This window comes from Branchiostoma floridae, chromosome 14, assembly GCF_000003815.2.
Source record: "Branchiostoma floridae strain S238N-H82 chromosome 14, Bfl_VNyyK, whole genome shotgun sequence".
Lineage (NCBI taxonomy): Eukaryota > Metazoa > Chordata > Leptocardii > Amphioxiformes > Branchiostomatidae > Branchiostoma > Branchiostoma floridae.
The window spans coordinates 9693599-9721564 of record NC_049992.1 but is presented as its reverse complement, the minus strand read 5'-3'; the positions used below and the strand labels follow the sequence as shown (position 1 = coordinate 9721564).

Genomic DNA, 27966 nt, shown 5'->3' with positions numbered 1-27966 from the left:
ACAACGATGGCCTCTTGGCCATTTGATCCCGGCCTTTACTTGGCTGGCCTGAACATTGGACCCATATTTATCTGCGGTCAAAGGCCCGCTTCAGGACGTGATGCAAAACATGTTTCATACTTAAGTTTATGTGAGGGTACTCTACATTGGACCGTCGGCTTCTTCCTTGCCAAAGATCAAATGCAAATCTGCACCATCAGCTTTCAAACAAAACCCGCAAAGATAGTAGTTTCCTGTTGACTCGCGGCCAGCTCCAGAACGCTGACACCCAGTCATTGTTGTTTGCTTACGTGGCTGTTTAGCAGTACACTTGGTGATGTTTGCTTTGGACAAATGCCAGTTTATAATCCCAGGGTCTCAATGACACACAACAAACAGTCTGTGGTAATTTGCACGTCGCCTTACAGGTTAGGGTCTTGTTGTTCTTTGCAGAAGGCGACGTTGTTTCATTGTCCTGTACAAGTGAGCGAGGCCCAATATGGCCCCTCCGTTAGCAAGCCAAATAGTACTCTTTGCGGTGTCGGCTATCTTTCTACAAGTTTCCGCCCGAAATTTGGCCCAAGTGGCGTCGACTTTTCAAAACCAAGTGAACAAATATCAAGACAGCCGGGCAGACATCGTCTTTATGTTGGACAGTTCTGGTAGTGTTGGAGAGAACAACTTTCAGGTATGTCTTCTCGTTACGTTTGCCAATGAGGTGGATATGTTTTCACCATGTTAACAATTATTGTTTGCTTCTAGATGATTAGACGGAATTTTGAAGTCATAAACGAACGTGATTCTTTTTGTGATTCTCGTTCCGATCTGTACCTGTATGGCCCTCTAGCGGTCTCTTTCAGTATTGTAGTTTAAAATTTTGTCGTCAACATCATGTTGCTAAAGAAAATAGAATTTGGTAAATTGGCTTATTTGTGACCAAGCCTGCTGAACAGTGGGGTTCTTTCTTGTCTAGAGTAATTGATTAAAAGTCATAGATTAAGCATTTTGACCAAAGTTGTTATTGTTACTGATTAGAAATTAAAATATTGACCAAAGTTATTAACGTTATTGTTATTGATTAAAGAAAGCTTAAAAGGATTGTGATGATTTTGACCGATGGATACTTGGTAAAGTAGTAAGATTGATGATCATACTTTGGGCCTATCTGTCCGGTAGTTAGTTACGTTCTTTTGATATTTTAGCTACTTCGCTATTGTCTTTTCACAAACATAACAAAGTCGTTCGTTCAGTCATTGATTATGAGGTGATGTTGAAAAAAAGATTCTCTTTGGCTCGGGTGTTGATACTCCTTTTTTTCTTTTTCCTTCGCCCCTCCTTAATTACCAAACTACCTTCCGTACCTTACTATAACCGCAGACGGAGATCACATTCGTGGAGAACTTTCTCAGCCAACTGACTATCAGCCCTCAGGCCTCGCGAGTCGCCATCGTGTCGTTTGACGATGCTGCCCGAACGCACATCGACTACATCAAGAACCCCAAGAACAAGTGCTCGTTCCTGAGGGAACTGAAGACGGTGAAGTACACAGGGGGATCGACAAATGCAGAAGATGCCTTCCGCCTGGCACAGGAACTTCTGAGGCCAAAGTCTGCTTTCGCAAATAATCAGCCTGTTAAACAAGTGAGAACTTGATAACTAACGTTACGAAGCTAGTGTTTTAACATATCATCAATTGACTAAAATCTACGCAGTTTCGTACGTTTGCAGAATTATAGTACTTTTAACCCGCAGATTTATGGGATGTTTGCGGAAAGGAAAAATAAAATTGTTTATCAAGAAATATATACATGTTATACTCATGACTAATTGATGTACATTCTACTGTCTATCATATCATACCAACCGTACGCGTAGCAATACCAGTGATGACTTATGTGTACCAATCTGGTGTAAGGGTGTAGTTTATCCAATGACCTTCTTTCCACAATACAAGAGAGAGTAAACCTGGTCCGGGCAACTCGCCCGTGATGTTGATGATGATGTTAAAATGTTGAATTTGAAGAGAAAACTTGTGAAGTAAATAACATGTCCACTTGACTATGTTGCATTCATCAGGTAGTGGTCTACCTAACAGACGGCAAGCCGGACAAAGATCCTGTAGGCAGGGCCAACAACCTGAAATCTGTCTACAATGCAGAGATCTACAGCATTGGTGTCGGTGAGATCATGAAACTTTGATATACTTTTGGGAATCCAATTATCTGTTTTAGAGAGCATTTTCATGTAACGAAAACAGATTTCACATAACCACAAAGTCACAAACATTGCCTTCTTGGTGAAGGTAACAAATTAAAAGTTCTACACTTCTAGTTCACATAGTGTTTTGCTTTAGCATAACTCATCAAGCTATGGATGGATTATTATGAATTTGTGGTCTTGTTAACCATTGGCATTGTGGTCTTGTTAACCATTGAATCCTCTCTTCATTGCTTGAATCATTGAATAACCTACCTGGAGAAACTAGGCACTGACTATGTTGTCCGTTTTCAAGGCGACAGTCCTAACAAGCAACAACTGCACGATTGCGCCACAGACGCAAGTCACGTGTACTTGTCTTCGGACTTTGTGGACGCCAAAGATCTCGCAAAAAGAATTCGAGGGGGTATGTATTGTCATGTGATCTTTTTTGTTAATTCGCTCTTGGATACTGCAGCTGGTAGAATATGCAATGTTTCCCATGAATTCCCAGAAATGTCATCTGCGTTGTTACAGAGCTTAAACATTTTTCCTACATGATAAGTAAGCACATCGGATTTTTGACTGCCCTAATCCCATCTTTCCCATAATTCATCAGCGCATTGGGACACCGTATGTCCCGGTCTGAACTGGCGAAAAGTTTGGACATCACAAACTGTTGACATCAAACCGAATAAGCTAAGAGAATTCAGTTTTAAGATACTACATAGAATATTGCCCTGTAAAGTCCTACTGAATAGATGGAGAATTGTTAATGCATCTGGAGATATTTACAGTCCAGTATGTGAATTGTGCAACAAAGACGAAGACTACGAACATATGTTTGTTGAATGTGGACGGTTAAGTGGATATTGGGATAGAATAGCTGTATATGTTAACCAGGATGAAATTTCATTAAAACACTTACTTCTCTCGTCAAACACTTATATTACTTTAGCTAAATACGCAATCTTTCTTTCTTGGACAAAATATAACGATAACCCTGTACTTCTCAAATATGACAATATCATACGTATTTTTCAAACCATGTGCGATCTCTATTATTGATATGTGTATCCATTGTGCTTGTATATGTATCCATTGTATTTGAACTAAAATATATATGTACCCAGTGTACTTGAACTGAAATAGGTAACCCAGTATACTTGAACTGAGATATGAACGTACACATTGTACTTGACCTGAAATATGTACAGACCCATTATGCTTGAACTGATATGTATCTATCCATTGAAATATGTATCTACCCATTGTACCTGAATTGAAATATGTACTTGAACTGGGAATAAAGGTCTACGGAAAAAAAATTCATCAGCGCACTTCAATCAATCATCACTCAACAGAGAAATCTATACCATTAGCCGTCTCTGCTGGGTGATGGCCAGTGATGTGCACAGATTCTATTATACGAAAGCTGCAATAGGGCAGTTCAGAATCCGTTGCGCTCAATATTATTGTGCTAGGACAGTCGTATATCTCTATACTATATAGGTTTTCAATAGTACTTTGCCTACATTACAGACCCCTACTCTAAGAGGTACGAGACTGATGGAGTGACGTCAGCGGACTGCTCGTCCCCAGGTTGTGGGGCGAACGCCAAATGCGCATGCGGGTCGAAGACCGGAGTGTACGAGTGCGCCTGCAAGCCAGGCTACTACGGAACCGGCCGGGGAGCACCGTGCACCCGTATGTTTCGAGGCTAATTCGACTCCATCATTTTAAAGACAAATACGCAATGCATAGTGTTGTGTAAATACTACTGAACAGGCGACATTTGCCAGCAAATACAGCATATTTCAACCAACTCCCATCCCATGCATGCAAACATGGACTGTTCCAAAAGTGAATGTATGTGTGTTTTGAGCATCAAAACTCTAGAAGCTGTGGATGGATATTCATGATATCTATTAGGCGGGTAGGTGTTGGATAGACAAAGGTGAAACTCGTTAATGGGCCTCCAAGCGGCTTCCTACGGTACTGCAGTGGAGCTTCCAGGTTTGATTTGTCGTGTTCTGGGCATGCTATGACTACTAATATTCATGAGTGGTTCTATAAGCATAGCGTAAATGGTGTTTGTTTGTTTGCAGCGGTCCTTGATTTTGGGAACGAGGGAATTTTGGAACTCTGGTTGTGTATTAATTACACAAATGTCGTTATTCCTCCAGCTTGTCCGAAAGGCCGCTACAAGGAGCTCCTTGCGCCCAGCGTGTCGGGATGCCCGGGGACCTGCCCGGCTAAGAGCAGCACCAGAGGCACGGCGTCCACCAGTCCGAACCAGTGCGTCTGTAACGAGGGGCACGAAGGAAACCCATGGGGCTCAGGATGCAAACGTGAGGATTATTCAACAAGTGCTTTTGAAACAAGACCGGCAATAAAAACGTTATTGCCATGGCAACGGTTAAGGTGAACATAAAGACAACTCAAACCCTGAATCGACTGGAACTTCCCTTTCGCACTATCCCTGGCCCCTGAGGCGTTGCCAAAAAAGCTGCGTTCACATGCGCCGACTTAAATAAAATCTCGTAACTACTCCATTTCGGTGCTAGTTGTGTCAATCTTGATTCTTTCCCCCCTCTCACTCATCAACCTACTTATACTTTTTACCAACAGCTGTCCGCTGTGACCCGAAACTGGAGTCTCCAGACGGAGGAACCATGCAGCCCGCGAACTGTAACAACGAGTATCGTACGACGTGCCGATTTCAGTAAGAGTCAAATTACACCGTCCTTCCATCATATTATCGAGAGCTAAAATACTCCCTGGTTGGAATAGTCTTGTAGGTATTTCAAAGCAAGTAACAAATTATCAAAAGTTTAGTACTAATGGATACATACGTATACGTATACGTATCATAAAAATATCGGTCTTAATTTCTTCTGGTACTTTTATGTCACCACTACAGTTCGCTCATTCGGTGGTATATTCGGTGATTACAGGTCACCAATCAGCCGTTATGCCACCGCGAGTCATTAAATCAATCCTATGACATGCCGTTGGTAAACTCTCACATTTACGTAACAACTGAACCAATCACAAAGTAGAATTGGACTGTGGTTTGTACGTGTATTGTATTGTACATGCGTTGTATTTTCCCTAGATGCAACTATGGGCATAAGATGTTGAGGGGAACACCAGAAAGAACTTGTCACGCCAACAGGACTTGGAGTGGAGACCCTATCATCTGTCAACGTAAGTATAAATACTGGAATACCCCCAAACACATACAATAGACAGTCATGATCCTACGTTTAAATGCGTAGTCAAATGTCTTTATTTGTCGGAATTAGTAAAGATCAAAGGATTGTATCAGCGTTTTGGGAACACCAAATCTGCACAAAAAGATGTCTGCTTGTTCCGTATCAAAGAAAAAAAGGGACAGTTAATAAAAACATAAGGATTTTGTTATAACAATATACTTCGTGTTTTTGAAAAACAAGGATGAAAAAAAATTATATTGAGTAAGTGCATCTCACTATTCCCTGAAATATATAAGAAATCCACGAATGTGCTGTACAGGAATAGAGTGCCCAGGTCTACCTGAGCCTTCGGACGGACAGAGGACCTGCGTGATGTCAGATGGTCAACAGGCAACCGGAACGTTTCCTTATGAAACTACTTGTACATTCACCTGTAACCGAGGGTACACCTTACAGGTGCGTAGATGAGGTCTCGTAACCTACGATCTACCAATATCTGTTCAGCAACTATATTATATTCTTGAATATGAACAGACATTATGTTTACGCATCCACATAATGTGCATGTAGCTGTACTGTGTGGGCTTTGGATGTTTATTTCAACGGGACAGTAGACATGATGGCTAATATTACTTTCTGATTGAGATGCTAAGGATATCATAACTACGTACTACGTATTGCAACCGTATATGTGTTTTGTTGTCAATTTCCATACTTATCATATGAAATACGGCAAATACCAAGGGCCAGGCCAAACGTGAGACAACAGAGGGGACCCAGAGATTACGGGATCAATATTTTTCCTTCTCCTTCAATCCAATCGTCTGTAGGGAAGCAAGGTACGGAGATGCTTAGAAGAGGGGAAGTGGGACGGTTCGAAGGCAAAGTGTCTCGGTATGTATCATAATACGGACACCAACAATATACACACGAGTGTACGTTAATGAGAGGATCACATTTCAATTCAAGTAGCCTCTTGGTTTTCCTTTCTTCGTTGTCTAACAATCCGCATTTTATGACAAGTTTGCTGATTTTTGTAGATAAAACAAGCACATTACGAGGGTGAAAAACGGAAAGAGAGGTCTCCTTAAGCTTCCTTCCTACAACTTTAGGCTTAAACGACATGATACATATATATTGCAGATAGTTGGTAGTTGCTAGCAATACGTGTTACTTGCCATAAATTGTAACTAATGCAATTGTTGTGAATAAACTTGACCTGACTATGAACATGTTATCAAAGTGATGTACTTTTTTGGTTAGTTACGTATGGATTTTTTTATTTGAAATTAGAATTAATTTTTTTTACTGACTAAAGGCACAGTTGCACTTTTTACATGTATTCGTCCCTTGTCTTTCCCAGTTAAAAAGTGTGACCCCTTACCGATGGTGGTAAACGCCACCGTGAGTCCGTCTACCTGTGTTAGCAAGGCCCAGAAGTTCGATACAGCCTGTCAGTTCACCTGCCAAGATGGCTACAGGATGGACGGAACTCCCAACAGAGTCTGTCTGGAAGACGACAGTTGGTCAAACCAACAACCAACATGTATAGGTACGGGCTGGCGTATTTGAGTTTTCACTGTAGTAAGTTAGAAACAATGTGGTAAAACTAGCAGTTCTACCACATTGAACCCTTGGAAGGGAAGCAGTTTAGAACGCTTGCTAACTGAGCCGGTTTCTCTTCAGATTCTGTCGTGACAGAATATGTGAAAAAAATCTACTTGCCCAACTTTTCCGTTCTGAGTTACCTTTAAGCTTTCTAAGAGTCTGAATGAACTGTACTACTCCTTGTTTGCCGCTTGGTAGTGTTGTGGCAATGGTCTCACACAACTTAAACGCGAGTCTTGGACCTAATGACTAATAACGAAGTATCTCTTTTCCTGCTGATAGTGATAGTGGATTGATTGATCTGTTAAAAGATTAACATGCGTCATGCTTTTTTTCATTATTAATCTCCAAAATATAAAATTTAGATAACCAGTCGCCACGACTTGTCATCGGGTGTCCAGCGGACATCGTGAACGGTACAGAAGAGGGTCAGAACTACCTGACGGTCAACTGGACCGTTCCTACCGCTGTGGACAACTCGGGGAAGCCGCCCAAGATGACAGTGACGCCGGCTGGCATCAAACCTCCTCACAAGTTCCCCATCACGACTGGCCTACCTACTGTTGTAAAGTACACCTTCACTGATGGTAGTGGAATGGCAAGCTCTTGCTCTTTCGAAGTTAGAGTCAATGGTAGGTGTTGCTGTTTGTATAATTACTCCAATTCTGCATCATTTAAGAACGTGCAAATGAATCAAAGCGTCGATAATGTGTAGTGACGGAATTTGTATTTCATGTTGAGCCAGTGTTTGTAGCTCTTTCAGCTATAGGTCAGTAATTTGAGTTTCACATTGTTGAAGGTAAATTATGCTCTTTACAACCGAGCACTAGATATCAATTTCATACTTGCAACAAAAACACCCCCGTGTCAGGTAGACAACGTCACCAGAGGTGATGATCTCTAACGTGCTTATAAGATGTTTCAATCAGGTTAACAAAGTTCATCGTCTGTCACATTTCGAAGAGCAAAATTGACCAGTTCTTCTTGGAACTGCAGGTAGATGTCGCTGCTGCATTATTAATAATGCGGTCCCAAATGTGACTGACTTTGTATACCCCCTCCTCACTTTTTCCCGCTTTCCTGTCAATAGATACAGAGAATCCGAAGCTTATTGAACATTGTGTGAAACACGAAGTGGAAACAAACGACGAAACTGTAAATGTGAAGTGGATTGAACCAGTCTTTACCGACAACTCCAAACAAGCCGTGAGAGTGAACTGTGACAAGGACAGCGGGCAACGCTTCTACTGGGGAACGACCTGGGTCACGTGTACGGCACGTGACATCAATGACAACCTGGCCATTTGTCGTTTCTCTGTCAGCGTAAGCCGTAAGAGAATGCTTTATACCATGCTAGTTCCTTACTCCACTCATGGTGCTCCTTTAGGCTAAAGTCACATTTCCACAAAGGGGCCCGGCCGGGCAGTTTCGGAAACGAAAAGCACGATATAAAAGACAATAAAAACACAAAACAGACCAAAATAATTCAACAGCAGGCTATGTGCATATTTATTGACATAACCTTTACCTTTTCATATCCGCAAACAGCCCAGCCTAGCTCCGGGTAGGAAATGTGACATTTTACTTCAATAGAGCAACCTTTAATAGAGCCAGAGGTCAACATTTGAACACAAAGTTTTGTCTTTGGAATGTAGATTAGTAAATACTTTCCCTAATATAGGTTACATCATTATTTCAGCCACAAGATGCATCCACCAAGATCCTCCAATCAACGGCGCTCTCTCGTGTGACGAATTTCAATTCGGACAGTTCTGCACCGTACAGTGCAATGAGGGGTTCGACTTCTACAGCGAACCGGCTCGGATGTACATCTGTGGGTCTGGGAACTGGAGAACAGATCCGCACGGCTTGGAGACGAAATGGCCAGATTGCTCATGTAAGTAACGTTCACCGTACCTTGAAATTTCATCTGCTTTGGCAGAATTCATCATGAAGACCTTACAACTGAACTTTTTAATAAAAGAATTGGGTTTCGACTGCACGACACAAGCCTTTGTCAGTGAATGAATGAATCAAACGCTTCTTAGACGCCAATGTAACTAAAAGAGGCAGAGGATGCCACAAACTACTGCCTACATCTTATGTACTGTAGCTGCTCACATGTACACAACATTGCATAAATTGGCGTTAAATTTGCAATGGAGTAATACAATGATAAAGATTGGCCATGGTGATGTACAGTCAATTCTTGTGTTGGAAATTTCTTCGTATTATCAGTCTGTACTGATTTTCAAATTTGCACTCAATTGCACCCTGCTGGTTCCTTTTATGCTTGCAGTGAAGCGAATTCCAGGATACTCCAAAGGAATCGAGTTCCAGTACTACGTCGGTGACTGTGAGGATGAGGAGACCCAGACGCAGATCAAACAAAACTTTATCGACCTCTTCAACAGCACGGTTTTCGGACGGTATGGTGGGTGCGTAGGTGAGTCAATCCTGACAATGATCACAAATAGCCTAACTCTTTGAAGAGAAAGATATGAGTTATGGAGATATTGTGAGTTAAGCATGACAACGATTACAAATACATGTAGCCCTGTTGAAATACTGATGATGTGCATTGTGTGCCATCAGCATATGTTGTGCCGTCGTAACGACGTGCATTTCTAAAAGATATTCCTTTCAAATCCTTTACTAAAAGTCCATAATAAAATTTTTCTCATTTGTCAATCTCAGCCCATATATTTATAGAATGCATTTTATTTACGGTTGTGTATGTACAGACTACTGTTTGCTTGAAACGTTCTAAATATGAGACACAAACAATGCATATGGACACACATGCATTATTTCTAAATCTGATCCAGATTACCGTGTCGTCTCGTTGTTAACAGGCAACGTGAAATGTAGCGTGGACAACGTGGCTCTGTCGTGTAGTGAGAAGGCCATAGAGGTGGACTGGGTTCCAGAGGAAGATGGAGGACTTGACGGGCCCTCCAGGAAGAAACGATCTGTACAGAGACGTGCAAGACTTCTTACCATCCGCCTCGACGTCAAGACACAATACAAGGTGCTGTGATTAATGCCTCTAGACGTTTGAGAAGAATATTTGAGAATGGTATATTTTGTAAAAAGGCCTAGGATTTCCAAAGACTAGCCCCTTGTTTGATCATGTGGACAAGGTACTGTGTATAGCCATATATTGTCAAGCTTACTGAATCGTTTAAAATGGTACTGCTTATCATCTGTCATGTTCACAGACCACAGAATCTGCACAGGGAGAATCAAAAGATATCAAGAAGAAAATGGAGCAACTTAAAGATGCCCTGAACGAAGTTGTGGAGAAGGCAAAGGAAGATGTGCGGGTAGGTTGAATGCTTCAGTTTTTTTAAAATCTGACTTTCGTCTTCATTTGAAACCTACACGTAACAAAACACTGGGACTCCCTGTTGGGGTAGTAGTGTGTGTAGTAGTAGCCTGAGCAGGGAATAGTATCAGACACATCTGAATTGTAACGTAGTACATTCTTAGGTGCGCTGGCGCCACAATATTTGCCTGATATGTGCGGATTTGTCACCAGACAGGTCAGCTGAGTGACATAGCCGTGACCGCTGGTGGAGGGCAGAGTCAGATAGTGTCCCTTGCCCGAGTGGCCGGCTCAGCAGAAGACGCAGGTATACGAGACCTGGACACGGAGGCGGTTCTCAGCTGTTACAGAGGACAGATTCTGAAGGAAGATTTTTGTGGTAGGATGCCATTTGCCATTTAAGACACTCACATCTCTTACACCTTTATACCAGTCGACCGCTAGCTATATGCGGCTGACTGATTATGAAACTTCAGCCCTGATGCATTCCAAAGTGTACTCCATTCCGAAAGATGTCCTGACACATTTTGGAATATAGAATATTTGGGTATTTCAAAACGTGCCCCATTCAAGGAAACGTCCGGCACACCATGGAATAGCATATTTTGGAATACGACCAGCTCTTTCAATGTTCTACAGACTGCTACTGATATATTCAGCGGTACATTTCATGGATAAGTATTAACACTACTTTCAAGAGAAGTAAGATATCAATGTTAGTGTTTCCGACAGCACAGTTTAGAAGATGGTATCTTATACCCCAGAGAAGCTTCTAAAAGTATCTTAAAATGCACTTTTGATATTAGCCCAAATTAGCACTCTTGGTCGAATCTTTGTTTTCCAAAACTCAAAATGAGTGTATGTAACAAAATGCATTTTTGTACTGACATTTCTTTTTACTTTTGTAAACAGTTAGCTGTCCTGTCGGTACATACTACACTGACGTCAGTGGCGAGGCCACGTGTGATGTTTGTCCGGTGGGCTCCTATCAGGACCAAGAAGGACAGACCGAGTGTATCCGGTGTGAACCGGGATTCTTTACTGCAGGAAACAACAGCAAGAACGCTACGGACTGCAGGAGTAAGACCATGAGCTTACTAGACCAATGAGATGGAATGTTTCCTTCGTTTGTGTTCCTCATTGGCAACCGTCATTCCCGGGCCACTTTTTGTTCCATGTGATGTCACAGCAACTTGCACTTACTCAGGCCATGGGATACATGAATTGCTTGAAACTTTGTTGTTTGTTAACATGCATAGAATCAAAATTGTTGATAGCCTTTTAACAATTAACGACAGTCTTGTAATCACAGTACTGCCGTTAAATGTAAAGGAAATTACGCATGAACAAATACTCTTTATATTACTTTTAACAGTTCTGTCCAAAACATGGTGAGCCAAAGTAGCATTGCAATGATGATGAAAACATCATTCCAACTGTCGTCCTACAGACCAGTGTCAGCCGGGGACGTTTTCGGAAACAGGATTAGAGACCTGCATGTTCTGTCCAAAGGGCACGTATCAGAACCAACAGGGAGCCACTGAGTGTATCCCGTGTGAGGAGGGCACAACGACGGGAGATGTAGGCACTGTGGACAAGGAGGACTGCAGTGGTAAGGTCTTAACATATTTCACAAGTACAGTGTATCATCTAGAATTAATATCTATTATCTGCAAAATGAATGAGGAAAATTTCATTGGTATTAGGTCACTGTATGTCCGAATATACTTTAATGCGCATGGGTACTACATAGAAATTCAATGCAATATCACTTTATTGTGTTAAATTTTATGATGATGTGCCGTTTTAGGATCATGTGTACCTGGTAGCTACTCCCGGACCGGTACAGACCCGTGTGACCTGTGTCCAGTTGGGACGTTCCAGCCCGGACATGGTCAAACCGACTGTTTATTCTGTCCACTGGGCTTGGGTACAGACGCCGTGGGTTCGGAAACCTCAAGTGATTGTGTTGGTGAGTACGTCGTATCAATAGTAGTCCTTGCTGTTGTATTGTTCGCCTTACTAAAGTAGGTACTGATTACAGCCAGTAGGTAGCTAAGCTTAGTAATGATACTGTTGTAACGTGCTCGAGGCACCTCCTCGAAGGGAACCCCATTCTACGTCCCTTCCGAAAGACCGTGATACCCTTCTCCGATTCGATCCGAGGTCTCCCAGTTACCAACTTGGAACCAGGAGCTCAACTGTGAAGCTGCTATCACTTGAGCTACAGGGGATCCTCAACTAACTATTGAGATGGGCGGAAAATTGTTATATTTTGGAGGGAAATTGTCATATTTAACAATTGCTGATGTCCATGCATTGATGGTACGAATTAAAAAAAAAGGTAATAACTTTAGGGACATCAGAATGACTATCATCTGTCCTTTCCTCAGATACTGACTACTGCCAGTCCTCTCCTTGCCAAAATGGCGGATCGTGCACCATGCAGGGGTCAGAGTTCAACTGCCTGTGTCCAGCTGGCTTTGAAGGTGACACGTGTGACGTCAATGTGAACGAGTGCGCGTCACTGCCATGTTACTCCTTAGCCACCTGTTTGGATAGAGGTATGAAAGCTATAAAAGTTTTATCTAGGCAATTGCCTTGTGCTATAAGTGCCAGAAAGCGTTTTCTTTCAAGTACCCTGGGTACCATATTCCACTTGTTGATTGCAATTCAATGTATTGAGATGGATTGCATATTATCGTCATAGTGTAATATCAAGTTCTCTTGAGCGCAAAAGGTTACATGGTATTTTCATTGAAACGTGTCTTTACATGCATGTGTTGATGATGTAACCAGCTCATCGCTTTGATCTCCTGACAGTTAACGGATATGAGTGCGTTTGCCCTTCCGGTTGGACGGGTGAACAGTGTGACGTCAACATCGATGAGTGTGCGCCTGCGCCGTGTTTGAATGGAGCAACTTGCGTTGATGAGGTACGAATATCATTATTGATTAGTATCTGTGATGTAGTTAGCCTAGTACAAAAGTTTTACATAAACCAAAATTTAGATGCTTTGTGATGGTGTTCAATTTCGTTGACTTTTGTAGGATTTCATCACGATCCAGGGGCGACTTTTTGGACTTCTCAAGCATTGGATATTAGATAGACAACTCCTCCACTTTTGCCCAAGGACAATGGTGATCAACCGTTAAGAATTACAACAATTGAGTGAACAGAAATTGTGATATATCCCCTTGACAGGACAATGGGTTCCTCTGCCTGTGTGCGGATGGATACAGCGGTACGTTCTGTGAAGTCAACATTGACGACTGTAGTGACAGCCCGTGTAACGACACCGCCGTGTGTGTGGATCTGGTGGACAGTTTCAAGTGCCTCTGTCAGGACGGCTACACTGGCAAGTACTGCGAGGTCGACATCAACGACTGTGAGGCTCAACCCTGTCAGAATGGCGGAAAGTGAGTACGTTCTAAATCTTTTTAGGGTAAGAGGTATCTTAAAATGAAGTATAGTTCTTATCGTTACTTAAGGACCTGTTTCAGAATGATGCACAAATTGTTGCAGGTTACAAGATCTAGCTTTATTATAAACTAAAGCTTCAGTCGGCACAGTGTCATGTACAGCTGTCATTGTGTATCAAATGATGCCCTACCTTTTGACAGGTGCACGGATGAGGTAGGAAGGTACACCTGCCAGTGCCCACCTGGGTTTGTCGGCTACAACTGTGAACTGAATGTCAACGAGTGCGCGTCAAACCCCTGTCTGAACCGTGCGTACTGTGAGGACAAGATCAACTCATATCAGTGTCACTGTGCACCGGGGTTCGGAGGGACACACTGTGAAGACGGTGAGGATTTATTATGTTTAAATTGAACGTGCTGTACTTAAATGAATGAGAGCAATTTATCATCATCACAGATGCAAGGCTTGATTGACAATCATTATCTTCTAAAAACTAAATATTTAAAGTTTAGTTTCTACAGTGGCACAGCGAAAGACGAATTCGAATCGACAAGCAAGACCATTGGATTAGGAATCCATGTCCTTATTTTGTACATGCATGTATTCATGTATTCACCGTTCGGTTACAAGCCTTCTTAACTTTGCTAACTTCGATTCCAGTCAATACAAAAATGCAAGGTTAAGATAAAAGTTCCTCAACAAACAGTCATGTACTTTTAGTATCCCATTTGGATATTGACCACACATTCCCATTAGAACATGCATTTCACTTCATAAATATGGGAAGGTAACAGATCATGCGCTTCATGGAAATGTTTGCACTTTTCTGTTCCTTAGGGCTTTCTGCAGATTTCGACCTGAAATTTCCCAAGGGGATCTTGTCCGAGTTCACCTCTGCTAGAATAGACAAAGACCTTCAGGCTGTGACAGTCGCCTTCTGGATGAAGATGGCTCGGGATAAGAAGGATCAAAAATACATATTTTCGTACGCAGCAGAAGAAGTGAGTAGGTCTTTCATCATCGTCATCTTGGGATACCTGTTCACTAATAGAGAAACCCCTCCCTTCTTTGACTTCAGTCCACTCTGTATCTAGCTAGCAATGTAATTTTGATCATGATGCTCCTAGGTGTTTAGAAATTTTATCCATACATCTTGACAATGACAGTGCAAATGAGATGTGGCTGTCTATTGCACTGGAAATTAGCCATTCATCCTCTCTGATGCAGCATCAAGAAAACACATTCAACATCATCATACAGACATATTATAAGGTGCTTAGTTCAGCTTAAACCACTTCACATTACTTTGATGTTAATTCAGGCATGTTTGCAATATGTTGGCTTAGAATGGCGTGGTCCAAGACAACGCTATTTCCATTGAGGTGGACAACTTTAACGAGTTCCTGTTCATGATCAACGGAGAGAAGATCACAACCACCGCTTCAGTGGAGGACGAGGCGTGGCACCATTATGCTTTCACGTGGTCTTTGGGTAAGTGTTGTAGCGTATATATAAGTGATTAGAACATTTTTGCACCATAAATGTTAAAATTAATAGCGAATAGTGATGATTACTATTAGATTAATCCACTTCGGCATGACATTGCATTAGACTCTTAAACACCAGTCTTTTTTGTACATTGTAAAAGGCAATTTAGTCTTCGTAATTCAGACGGTCATTTTGTACTTGAAATTGTGTATGTTTAAACAAACCAGTTCTCTCTCTCTCTCTCTCTAAATACTTATCAACAGCCATGTTCCAACCGACATAGGTTCCGCGGGAAAACAGTGGACTTTTTACGTGGACGGTCAGCGGATCGCCGGTGGTACTGAGGGCGGCGGAGGACGGCTCATTCCCGGCGGGGGGACGATAGTCCTGGGGCAAGACCAGGATGAGATCCTCGGAGGATTCGACAGTAGAGAGTCATTCAAGGGGGAACTTAGCAGGTACACTTTTTTCATTACAGTTCCAACCATTAACAATGTACTTTTTTTCTTGTAAACCCGGCTGTTGGAGTCGTTTCCGTGTCGTTAGTAACCATCAGTATCAATTTTACCAGCATAGACCTTAAATGTCAAGCATACTAAATCGGAAATATTGCAAAGGCATATGACATTAAACAGGCAAGGTGAGTTTCTATGGACTCTTTATTAGTGATACTAAGCTAATTTTGAAAGAGTAACCGTATAACCCTGTGGATTTATTTCGCTTTTTGTAACGACCGAGTATCTACTGACAGGTTGAATGTGTGGGACCACGTCCTGACGGAAGCGCAGATCTCAGTGATGGCGCGTCACTGCACGGATGACTCCGGAAACGTCCGAGCCTGGCCGGATTTCAGAGCTGCTGCTGAAGGCCTTGAAATCAGACAAGGGTCAGCTTTCTGTGCTGGTGAGATTTGGCTATATACTAGTAACTAGATAACCATTGCTTTAGCATTGCCGTATCCCATTATACCAGTAAAAGAAATAATCCCTCGTTGCGTTGTAGTTGGCAAAAGAACGACATAACTTTCAATTTATCATTTTCATAGGGAAGCCATCTCTAGACGTGAATGAGTGTGCATCTAACCCCTGCATGAACGGAGGGTCGTGTGTTGATCACATCAACACTTTCACCTGTCTCTGTGCACCAGGATATAGTGGAATATACTGTCAAAAAGGTAGGCTATTCAATCTTTACACTCAATCCATCAAGACCTTCTAACATGGATAGTATAGATTTACTAGCTATTGATAAATATTTTTAAATTTTTAGAACTTTAATTATCAAGATCAGGTCTGTTACGATTATCTAATTATGCTAAGCAACTTTATCTACGAGACCTAAAAGTTCTATATGTATCAGATCTTTCAATTGTTCATCTATACCTTTCTAACAGACGTCAACAAGTGCGGTCCGAACAACACTCCATGTGACCACAACTGCCATGACAGCGACTCCGGATATAAGTGCAGTTGTAATAAAGGGTTTCAGCTCTTCAACGACATCCACTGTGTAGGTACGTTGGGAAACATGATTCGTGATGTAGATCATAAGGTAAATCTTCAGCAAATAGCTGGCAAATGTACATACATTAGTGACGCAAGCTCTCGCTGTTTCCTGCAGAGTTTGTGGACGTCGACTTCTAACTCGAAATAATAATTCCATGAAATTTAAGAACCCTCTAGAGGCTAGAATGATAATCACCGTGACTATAATACGCATTTCAGCAAAACATAAGAACGATACAGTTTCTATATTCTACATACAAGGTTTTCTATAGCTACTTTTGCTAATTTCTACGTATAGATGAAAACGAATGTGCTACAAGAAATGGCGGCTGTGATCACAACTGCATCAACACTCCCGGTTCGCGGATGTGCTCGTGTTACCCTGGATACGTCCTTGGTGCTGACCAGAAATCCTGCGTAGGTACGCACGTTACTATTGAGTCTCTTTTGTCACTACCCTAATGACAAGGTGTGCTATAACTACCAGATATTGCCTAGATCTATGGGCATTAAATATTTTCCAGTCATCACGTCATTTTGTTGAAAGATAAAGATAATCGACAGTATTTGCGGACACAGCAACATACTTCAAGAAGTTTATATCAAAGTTATGGAACATGTACTTGGTCTCATCATGATGCAGATTCTATGGTACATCACTGTGTTCCGCCAATGTATCCATTTTGGATTTTGTTTGATTACATTGTACATAACATTATTTAAATGTCAGCATACGTTGTGTTTGTCCTAATATAAACATAGACTTAAAAGGTTTCTTTTCTTTCCCTGTCTCTTTATCAAAAGATAAAAATGAATGCACCGGGGAAATAGAAAGCGACGATCAACAACTACAAAATGGAGGCTGTAGCCACGAATGCGTCAACCTGGAGGGCAGCTATGAATGCAGATGTCCAACAGGACTTGTTTTGAGTGAAGACGGCAGATCGTGCCAAGGTATTTCTACTTTGCCGAGTTTTACCAAGCTTTAAGATGTAAGCTAAGCCGTTGGTAGTAACCATACGAAAATATTGTTGGTGTGTCAATAAAGCTCCAATCCATTGGGTATAATTGTGTAAGATATTCCTAAACGAAATAATTAGTCTTGGTTTAAATTAAGTGAAGTCTCACATCAAAGTATGAAAAGGAATCGGTATGTACCACATAGAATATAAAACCTTTATGTACAAGTACATGTATAGGTTTAGGTAAGACGCCTATATCAATGTTGATTTATTAATATGAAAATGCATGTCAGTTAACATATACCGATTGATTGTAAGCACCGTCTTTGATATGTCACTTATCTACCTATGTGTTATATATCTTACTCCTCTTAAGACATTAACGAATGCAAGACTGGCGCGGCAGACTGTTCACAACTCTGCATCAACACACTTGGATCCTTCCAGTGCGCCTGCCAATCCGGGTATACTGTACTTCCTGATGGCAAGATGTGCCAAGGTAACGTAAAAATAGTCCATTTCTTCGGTCTTCACATGAATATTTTGTCCTTTTCCGTTATCCTGTTCCGACAAACAAAATCAAATAGCAACAAACCATCTAGTGTGAAGATACAATATTTACATGTGCTGTGGTAAAAAGCTAAACCGCCAAATTTCTCTCTATTAGATTTATACGCCAGTGCCGTTTTATTCAATGCTTCATTCCTGTCTCCTACTTTATATATATCATATACTTTACCAACGATAAGCCATGGATCAGTCCCAAAATCAAAAGCCTCATACAACAACGACAACAAGCTTTCAATGCCCAAGACCATGACAGGTACAAGCAAAGTAAAACAAGAAATACAAAGTGCAAAGAAAAACTTCTACAAGGACAAAGTGAACACCATAAAGAAAGAAAACCCATCAAAATGGTACCAGCAGATCAAGGTCATGACGAACACGTCAGGAACAGGTCTCACCCTCCACGTTGAAGGTGCACCACCAGGAGACAACAAGGCTGTCGCTGACGCAGTAAACAATGCTCTGTGCACAATAACCTGCTCACTCGACCCACTGGACAACACTAGTTACCAACATTTCTCCCAGCTAGGCCTTTGGACGAGGTGCAGCCGTGGCAAGTGTACGACAAGTTGAAACACGTCAAAGTGAACAAGGCCGCAGGACCGGACGGTCTTTCCAACAGAATCATCAAGTGCTTTGCCTATGAGATTTCTACACCAGTAACGTCCATATTGAATGCCTCACTATCGGAGGGGGTCGTCCCAGAACAATGGCGACAGGCAAATATCATACCACTACCTAAAACGCGCCCGCCGTCGATCAGCGAACTTAGACCCATATCCCTGACACCTACGCTAGCAAAAGTAGCGGAAATTTTCATCTCGAAACATCTGTACTCTGACATCAAGCACAGCATTGACCCAAACCAGTTTGGTTGCATACCAGGTCGTTCTACGACACACTGCCTCGTTGATTTAATTGACCAAATGGTTAGAACAGCAGATAAGAGGGAGACAATAACAACGCTGATAACTACGGATTTTGCCAAGGCGTTCGACCTTGTGGACCACAGCATAGCCGTTTCAAGCCTACTTGGAGCAGGTCTACGAAGCTCGCTCGCCAAATGGGTATGTTCGTTCCTGTCCACTAGAAAGCAGAGAGTGATGTACAAGGGAACGTATTCAAATTGGAGGGAGACGACCTGTGGCCTACCACAAGGAACAGTGTTAGGCCCCTTAATCTTCCTTGCTCTAATCAACAGTGCAAGTGAGGATTCCCTTGCTAGGAGGTGGAAGTTCGTGGATGATCTTAACTTAGCTGAGAGCAGGTTGATCCGGGACACCTCAACAATTCAAACGGACCTCAACAGCCTCGACCAATGGGCATCCACAAGAAAGATGAAACTTCACCCCAAAAAATGCAAAGCCATGCACGTGGTCTTTACGAGAACAGTCCTTCCACTGCCACCCTTGTCTATTGCTGGCCAACCGTTAGAGGAGGTCAAGATAGTTAAACTCCTCGGCTTGTTCATCCAGGCTGACCTTGGTTGGAACGTACATGTAGACCACATTGTCAAACAAGGCAACCGAAAGCTATTTATGCTTAAACAACTCAACCAGTTCGATCTGTCTAGGGATGACATATTTACCTGCTACAAAACATTCGTCCGTCCAAGCTGTGAGTACGCAGCGCCTGCCTGGCATCCTGGACTAACTGCTAGACAGCGACGAAGGATCGAATTCATCCAGAAACGCGCATGTCGGATAATACTCCGCTCTGCCTACACTTCATACCCAGAGGCGTGCCGGATTCTGAACTTGTCTACCCTAGATCAGAGGAGAGACCACCTCTGCTTGCAGTTCGCCCAGAAACTCCTCCAGTCACCGGACTTCCGTCACTGGCTACCACAAACCCGGGGGGCTATCACTGGGAGAGCCACAAGGGCCAGCAACCAACTAGACACTGTCAAACCCAGAACTGAGCGCTACAAAAAAAGTGCAATCCCATATATGATATGCCTGCTGAACAAAAATAATGGAAATTAATGTTAACAATGCAACTGTATATTATCTATTGTATATATGTAACGTTTTTTTTAATGATTTCATTGTATTTGTAGCACAGAGGTGCTGTACAGCAAGGCCGTAATTCAACCTCTGGTTGCCAGTGCCTTGTTTTTATTCTGAATAAACCATTTGATTGATTGATTGATTGATTGATATCCTTCATTTGTCAAATCTTCTAAAACTTGTATTTTGCATGATTTTCTCATCGCACAGCTCGCTCCTGTAGCAGCCTTCCTGATGTTGAACACGGCATCTTTGAGGTGTCTCCTACAGACAGTACGGTAGGACGTGTGGTGTGTAACGACGGGTACCGCGTACTGGGTAACCCCGTGCTGCGGTGTGACATGACCGGTCACTGGGGAGGGTCACTCCCGAGGTGCATAGGTGAGTAGGTATTTTGCCTGACTGCCATGTAACAAAATGTACCACTAGATTGTATTATCTGCAAATCCAGGTTGATGCGTTGATATTAATCTTCTTGATGGAAAATTAAAGGCAACCAGAAACCAGTATAGGTTTTGCATCCGTGAATAATTTCATCAGGTTGGGACCGCATCTGTAGGCAGCGACACCTATGCTGCAGTGCAATCTGAACCAGTCATGACGGCGACAGAAATGTCGTTGGTAAAAAAGCACATGGTTGTTTACAAAGAAACTTGTTATCCAGTGTAGCTTATGCAATATCATAAATGTTATACTATTGTCTTAGATGCCCAGCCACAGAAAACCTAATCGTGCCTATCCTACCTAATGTGAGCGTTTTAAATGCAAAAAAAATCGAGATTCAAACCATTTTCCATATAGTGCTTGACTGTGGAATGCCGAAGCAGCTGAAGAACGGAGCTCGGCTAGGATCGGATCTTTACGTCGAGTACTACTGTAACGAGGGCTACCTCATGGTGGCAGGTGATGGAGTAAGGACATGTCAATCAAATGGCGTTTGGAGTGGAGAACACCCCGTCTGTAGAAGTAAGTTTCTCCGAACTCTGATGAAATCGTTAAAATAATATTAAGTGGTAAAATGACAAGGTGAAAGTAGTCTTGCAATGTGTAACCTACAACTTTGTAATGGGTTTGCTCAATGCTATTATTTTTAAGCATTAAACTAAGGTGATGGGAGATGAAAACAAAATTCATCATGTTTGGAGATAGCTGTGAACACTGATTTGCAGATTGCGTACAAGAGGGAAAAAGTCCCAGTTAACGTTGTTATCGGTGTTTGAGTCTCGAGTTTTTATAAAATTCTGAAACACTTTGAATGTTTTTGTGCTGCAGGGGATCCGTGCTCACCCAGCCCATGCGTAAGGGGCAAATGTACTCGTGTCAACATCAATCTGGGAACTTTCAACTGTAGTTGTCCCAGAGGTTGGAAGGGCAAAACCTGTGACGAAGGTAAGTCTGACATTAAAACACCTGACAACGTACGCATTATCAAAAATCAACTGGGACCAAAATGCTTGAACAGAAAAATTGCTAAATGTAAATATGAATATTATTTTAATATTACATTCGCATTCAGAAATGGTGATTAGATTTAATCAATGAGAATGAACCATGCATCTGATACCACATTATTTCTTCTTCCATACCTAGATATAGATGAATGCCGTGAGAAACCATGTGGACCAACGCAAAACAGGTGCCAAAATACACCTGGAAGTTTCAGCTGTGTGTGTGCTCATGGTTATGAGCCCAGAGGGATGACATGTGTTGGTAAGCATATGCTAATTGTAAGATGAAGGCAGCTGTTGACGAAAAGCTTTTTTATTGCAGATACTAGTATTGAAATTCACAATTATACCAAATGTGCAGCAACATAGATTTCTATAACGAAGCATATGATAACGAAATGTTAATGATAAGATAACTAGGTATGTTTTCATTCATGAATGGATGGGTTCACTGGCTAAAGAGCAAAATAATACCTTCTACACTTGTACAGATATAAACGAATGCACAGGAAACCATGGCTGCGACCACGTCTGCACGAACACGCAAGGAAGCTACCGGTGTGAATGCCATGGTGCCTTTACCCTAGATACAGACGGGAGGAGCTGCTCCGGTGGTACGTATCTTAGGCATTATGAGTATAGGCCGTAGATAATTTTGCAAATGACCGACCGGGTTCTTCTCTGTATAAGTATATTGATGGTAAAACAGCAGTGAACTTGAAAAGCCCTAATGGGATTCAGATTGCGGTAGCTATTTGACATTGAACATAATCACCATCCAGTTTCGTCACAAGAACGTTACAGAGAGTTTGATTGATCAATGTTCTGATAGAGTGCAAGTTTAAAGACGGCATATTTCCTTTCATACATTATGCTGTTTTACCTGTTAAATGTTTTGATATGTACAACGATCCTGCCCTTAAATGCTACAATTGTTACTCACCAAGCAGGGGTCAAGGGATGGGTATTGTCTGACAACCCTGCTTTCTGACAGTCGGTAACTTAATATAAAGGCTCTCACAAAGTGGTCTGGAAGAAGGCAACGATCTCTCTCTTTAACCACAGCTGGGAGAGTAAATCTTGTATCTGTTCACCACACAGACTGGCCAAGGGGAACGTACGGCTTACCCAAGACCGACACAGGCTGCCCGGAATCTGCAGGCGTGACCTGGCGCACGGGTGTCCGGGTGCAAGACACCGAGGACGACGACTCCAACAACCAGTGGACGCCAGGACTGCATTTTGATGGCGACTTCTGGAAGAACAACGTGCATCAGAAATTCTGCATGAAAGTAAGCGTGGACGAAGTCATTTCTCAAGAGATTCAAAATGTATTGTACATAGATAGATAGATATTCTACGTAATATTTTACGTAACTTAGATTCAAATGTTCAACAAACATTTAAAACATCTTGTCTAATGTCAAGAAATAGAGTTTGGGCGAAAATTGTCGTCTTCACATCTCTTCCTTCCCAATTCAATCCAGACATCTTCTCGGGAAGGGCACGGCAACTGGCCACGTGGTAGCTACTGTATCTTCAAGAAGAGTGGATGTCCAAGTGGTAGGTATAATGTTTGTATGCCTTAAGTAACAACGAAATAGAAACGATGGTCTTTGGTATTGTCGTGACAAAATGAAACGGTAGGACCTTGAACTCTCTGAAGTCTCTGAGTTTCTAAATTCGTGTGAAATATAGCTGAAGTACTTGGCAACTTGGTCACTCTCAATTTGTACACCCCAAAGACAAAGAGTTTCAGGCTGACGTTAGAGCTGTCATGATTGAAGAGATGTATAGGTCACGGTCTGCCTGACCTCCTCAAACAACATCAAACGACCTCAAACGGCTACAACATCAAACGACCTCAAACGGCTCTAATAATTAGTGTGAATGGGGCAACAACCTTGGATGGCGCTCTGGATATATTGTTCAGGCATTTATGATTCTAAAAACGCAAGAAGTCCTACGATTTGATACTGCTTTTTCCAGGATTCCAAACTGGGGAGCTGTTCTGGGATGACGAAGACTATATCATCAACAATAAAAACAGTAGGAGTGGCGCACTGCCCGACGGGAAGTACGACCACAACACGCTCATCAGGTACTGCTGTCGTGACGACGGTAGAGCTGACACCACCATTCTGCTACCTAACCGAAAACCGTTTTACCTCTTCCGCTTCAGGCAGGGATGCCAAAAGGTGACGAATGAGAAACCTACGGGCTTCTACTTGACTGTGCATTCAAACTTTTTTTCAGCTATTTAACCCGAAATGTTGTCAAAACCACTCTATTGCATCTCACCTGTCTTGTAGGACGCCATCTTGGATTCTACCCATGATGCATTATAGTTACCTCCATGAAATGTCATGGAGGTTATATTTTACCCCGCGTTTGTCTGTGTGTCTGTCTGTGTGTGTGTGTGTGTGTAAACAAGATAACTCAAGAACGGCTGAGTGGATTAGTTTCATACTTGGTGTGTTGGTAGTGTGTGATGAAAGCTGGAAATGATTAGATTTTGGGCCCCCTAGCGGCTTCCCTTGGTACTGCAGCGCAACTTCCGGTTTTGCTATCTCGGTGTTCTGAACACGCTGTGATCACAATTTTGGGATAGATAGCTCTTGTGCTCAGGAAGAAGTGACATAAGTTTGGGCCCCCTAACGTCTAGTTTTGGGATAGCAGGGGCATTTTTGTCAAAAACTTCTGAAGAGGATAACTCAAGAAGGGAACAACGGATTGTCATGATTTTTGGTATGTAGGTACCTTAGACAATGTTGTACAAGGTAAGATACTAATTATGCAAAATAGGAATACATCTGCATAATTAATGAGAATATTCTATCATAGCAGTTTTTTCTATATATCTCTTGTCCTGGACGTGATATGGTCTTGACATTTGGCTGGTAGATAGCTTGCAGTGTCATGACAAAGTGGGGCAGGTTTCAGCCCCCTAACATTTCATTTCGGAACTGCAGGGGCGTTTTTGTCAAGACATTCCAAAGAGGATAACTGCAGAAAGGATTGACGAATTGGCATCATTTTAGGCATGCAGGTAGCTTGGGCAAAGATGTTCATAAGGATATGCATGTTATGCAAATGAGGACTTAATTTGCATAATTAATGAGGGAATTGTATAATTCCATTGATTGCAATAACTGGACCTCAATAAATGTAACACTTGTTAATTATTATAAGTGGAATATAACCAGAAACCAAATATGGTAATGAGGTACTAATTTGCATAATTTATGTGAAAATTGCAAAACCGCCCATTGATTAATGATTTTACAATTTTCACATGTGTATGTTAGTCAATGATGAATAACACCATGCATAAATTATGTTAATGTGTTAGTCAATTGCATGAAATTCACAAAAGCCCTAAATATTCATGGAGGTATGAGGTCGCCGAACTCTAGTTACATTCTTGTTTTTATCGCACATGTCTTGTTTCAAGAATTCAGCCAATCCCTGTTGTCATTTCATTTCAAATATTGCTTAAATTTTGCACCAATTCATCGGAACAAACGTATAGCAAGTGTATAACAATTTTTTTTCAGTATGGTTTACATTAATTGTTATAACAAGGACATCCACAATTTTTCTCTCGATCTGGTAGCAATTGACTCTAGTGGAAAATCTTGGATGGTGCAGGACTAACAAGGATATGTCGTTTGCAGGTCCTCAGGATGAATGTAAGGGAGGAATACTTCCGCTGGGACGATGAAGATGACGACAATGCTAATTATCGCCGGGGAGCGCATCCGTATGACGAAGGGGATAGCAGGAACCACAAGCTTCACTACTGTTACTATTGGTGATTGAAATGGGCAAAAAAATATTTATTGCCCACGTATACTATATATCTTCTTTTTCTATCAAAAGGTTAGAGATACCTGGTTGCAGGCTGCCATTACAGTATAAAAATTATAAGCGTGTATAAGATGGAGCTTGACACTGCTGTATGAACCTCATTAATTATATTACGTACCTTACCCTTTACTTATGGATTTGAAAACATTTGATTTGATTTACTTTCTGAAAAAAGATATACTTTTCAAAATCAGGAAAATAATCAGGGTACCTTAAAGGCCTAGTTTTGCCGCTGATCCCATCAGATGTACCGTCCAGAGGATCTCAGTCTTTAAATCATCGAAAGCCAGTTCCATCAGAGGTATATAGAAGTGTTTTATGAATGAAAGTAATGCAATAAGAACGAAAAGCTGTTGCCAATGCTGTTGTCATAGTCCAGGAGGAGATTCTGATTTACAGAACAGGCCTAGAAAATAGAAGTTTTAGAAGTTTTATTGCAAGTTCTTGCCCGAAGGCTAATTGCAAGTGACAAAAATGACATACAAATAATGGTAGGCAATATAAGAAACGTAGCTATTGCCGGGACTCACCCTGTATACACTAAATTATAGCCAAGTATCAAAGAATTCGGCGCTTTTAGACACTTTCAGGTATGCCGCTGCACTCTTTATTTTGGTAGCGGCATTGAAATACGTGCGTATGATATGAGTGAGTTGTCAGCATTTATTATCTATGATCAATGAATATTTCTAAAATGCTAGTGTCTGTGACACGGTTTTCTTTTTTTTCTTTAATATCTCAATTCTACTTTTAATATGTCAAATGTTATACATGTATCATACAGCCATGGATGTTAATTTGTAACCTTATCTATACAACCAATAACAAATAAAACGTTATTCAGTTGTTTCTGGTATCATCTGTTTATGCCTATCGGCATATGGTGGTCAAGGGTTCCTAGTTAAAGACAGAGTATCGACAGTTACGACCACAGAATCTGATGTAAACACCCCTATGAATACCAAGTGAACTAGTCCGTTGACCCTGTGACCCCAACATGGCGAGCAAAAATAAGAATTTGGCGCTAGTTGTAGTCGGATGTTTCTGACATGTTTGTAGTGTTAATTGCGCACTTGTGGCGTCTAGAATGGACAGAGTCAAATTTGGAGTCTGCCTTGACCTGAGGAAAAGAGAACTAGGCGGTCACACAGACGACAGCCGGCGATGTGGCCGATCAAGGATGTTCCTTGTTTCAAGGTAGGCCGTAGGCCATTGAAAACAGTTCAAACAGTAAACTTTTTTTTGGTGACGCCTCAGAGGCGAGCCTAATAGTATATTTTGCGACCGTTTGACAAAAATTCCCCAAATCTCGCAGGCATGTCAGGATTTTTTTCTGCAGGCATGTGTAGTTGCATCATCTCTTAAGGGAATAACTCGGGAATGGGTTGACGGATCTTCATGATATTTGGAAAGTAGATAGCTTCAGAGATACCTTACATGATTCAATGCAAATCGGGCTAATTTTCATAATTGATTAGGACAGTTTATAAATACACTGCATTTCGTATTAGAACACTAAAAATATGCCACATGTAACCCAAAAAGAAATAAATATTAGGCTTACTGTTAGGTATATATCCGATTGGCAAAAATTCCCGAAATTCCACAGTGGCAACTTACGTGTACGGTCCCGACAGGCAAGTCATTGAATGGGTCTGACCGCTGGTTATGAAAGTATCTATGATCAACTGCATGCCCTGCCGCCTTTGTCAGTGCTAAGTGCTCTGTTTACGGTCTCATTGATGAGTTTCTTCTTCCCATAGACTTCTATGTTATAATTCGTGGTTTACATGGGCGCGTTCATAATGAAGCTACGTAACATTTTAGCAGATTTTTCATTCTATGTTGAGCACATTTACCCTATATCGTGGGAAAAAATTGCCAACGTCAAATAGACACTGGTTCTTTTTTTATAGCAATTACAAACTACGATTAGTCAATGCTCACAAAAGGCATGCACTTTTTCGCTTAAAGGCTACAACCGCACCACTCAGAACTCAGTACTGTGTACCTCCGACCAAGCGCGCGGTTTAAAAAAACTCCCATCGTACGTGTTGTTAGGATGTGTTTGGGATGTCTTAACAAATGGTTGCTTGGCATTGAACCTGATTAACAGCAATGTGTTGCTCTCCTCTCAGACAATTTATTTCCATTGAGTCGACTTCTAATGAATACATTGTGGCTTTAAGCTGAAAGCCCTGTCGACATAAACACCCTCTTGTCCACAATTACAAGAGATACGTAATGACGTTTTGAACGTTGTTACATACATTGTACGTTGCACGAAGATCAGACGGCAGATGGTCATGTAGGGTTTCGACAGCACTCCATCCATGTAGGTAGTATTTACGAACAGGCGGAGCC

General features: G+C 41.7%; 2 protein-coding genes across 2 annotated transcripts in view; both read left to right on the top strand.

Moving 5' to 3' along the window:
• Positions 1 to 399: 399 nt before the first annotated feature.
• LOC118430101 (sushi, von Willebrand factor type A, EGF and pentraxin domain-containing protein 1-like) lies at positions 400 to 14164 on the top strand. Its single transcript, XM_035840811.1, has 25 exons — positions 400 to 667; positions 1357 to 1620; positions 2056 to 2158; positions 2492 to 2602; positions 3718 to 3882; positions 4362 to 4526; positions 4807 to 4900; positions 5294 to 5385; positions 5713 to 5849; positions 6224 to 6287; positions 6757 to 6945; positions 7367 to 7633; positions 8092 to 8331; positions 8701 to 8898; positions 9301 to 9447; positions 9857 to 10032; positions 10223 to 10327; positions 10543 to 10708; positions 11242 to 11409; positions 11780 to 11941; positions 12140 to 12301; positions 12723 to 12893; positions 13153 to 13265; positions 13535 to 13749; positions 13954 to 14164. Exons 1-25 carry the CDS (start codon positions 479 to 481, stop codon positions 14162 to 14164), a joined length of 4074 nt encoding a protein of 1357 aa, XP_035696704.1. The 5' UTR covers positions 400 to 478.
• A 347-nt stretch (positions 14165 to 14511) lies between these two features.
• LOC118431101 (sushi, von Willebrand factor type A, EGF and pentraxin domain-containing protein 1-like) overlaps positions 14512 to 27966 on the top strand; it is a 20152-nt gene continuing 6697 nt past the window's right edge. The window contains exons 1-13 of the mRNA XM_035842214.1: positions 14512 to 14754; positions 15100 to 15244; positions 15525 to 15699; positions 15993 to 16144; positions 16287 to 16415; positions 16635 to 16754; positions 17045 to 17167; positions 17551 to 17700; positions 18085 to 18207; positions 20495 to 20665; positions 21086 to 21250; positions 21557 to 21673; positions 21875 to 21994. Coding sequence (XP_035698107.1) covers positions 14551 to 14754; positions 15100 to 15244; positions 15525 to 15699; positions 15993 to 16144; positions 16287 to 16415; positions 16635 to 16754; positions 17045 to 17167; positions 17551 to 17700; positions 18085 to 18207; positions 20495 to 20665; positions 21086 to 21250; positions 21557 to 21673; positions 21875 to 21994 — 1894 coding nt within the window. The 5' untranslated portion in view covers positions 14512 to 14550. The remainder of the gene's footprint in view (positions 14755 to 15099; positions 15245 to 15524; positions 15700 to 15992; positions 16145 to 16286; positions 16416 to 16634; positions 16755 to 17044; positions 17168 to 17550; positions 17701 to 18084; positions 18208 to 20494; positions 20666 to 21085; positions 21251 to 21556; positions 21674 to 21874; positions 21995 to 27966) is intronic.

Coding starts and splice junctions, on each gene's coding strand:
- LOC118430101 (XM_035840811.1), top strand. CDS start 479: ATGGCCCCTCCGTTAGCAAGCCAAATAGTACTCTTTGCGGTGTCGGCT. Junction 4,901..5,293: donor CGTACGACGTGCCGATTTCA/GTAAGAGTCAAA, acceptor TATTTTCCCTAG/ATGCAACTATGGGCATAAGA. Junction 5,850..6,223: donor ACCGAGGGTACACCTTACAG/GTGCGTAGATGA, acceptor AATCGTCTGTAG/GGAAGCAAGGTACGGAGATG.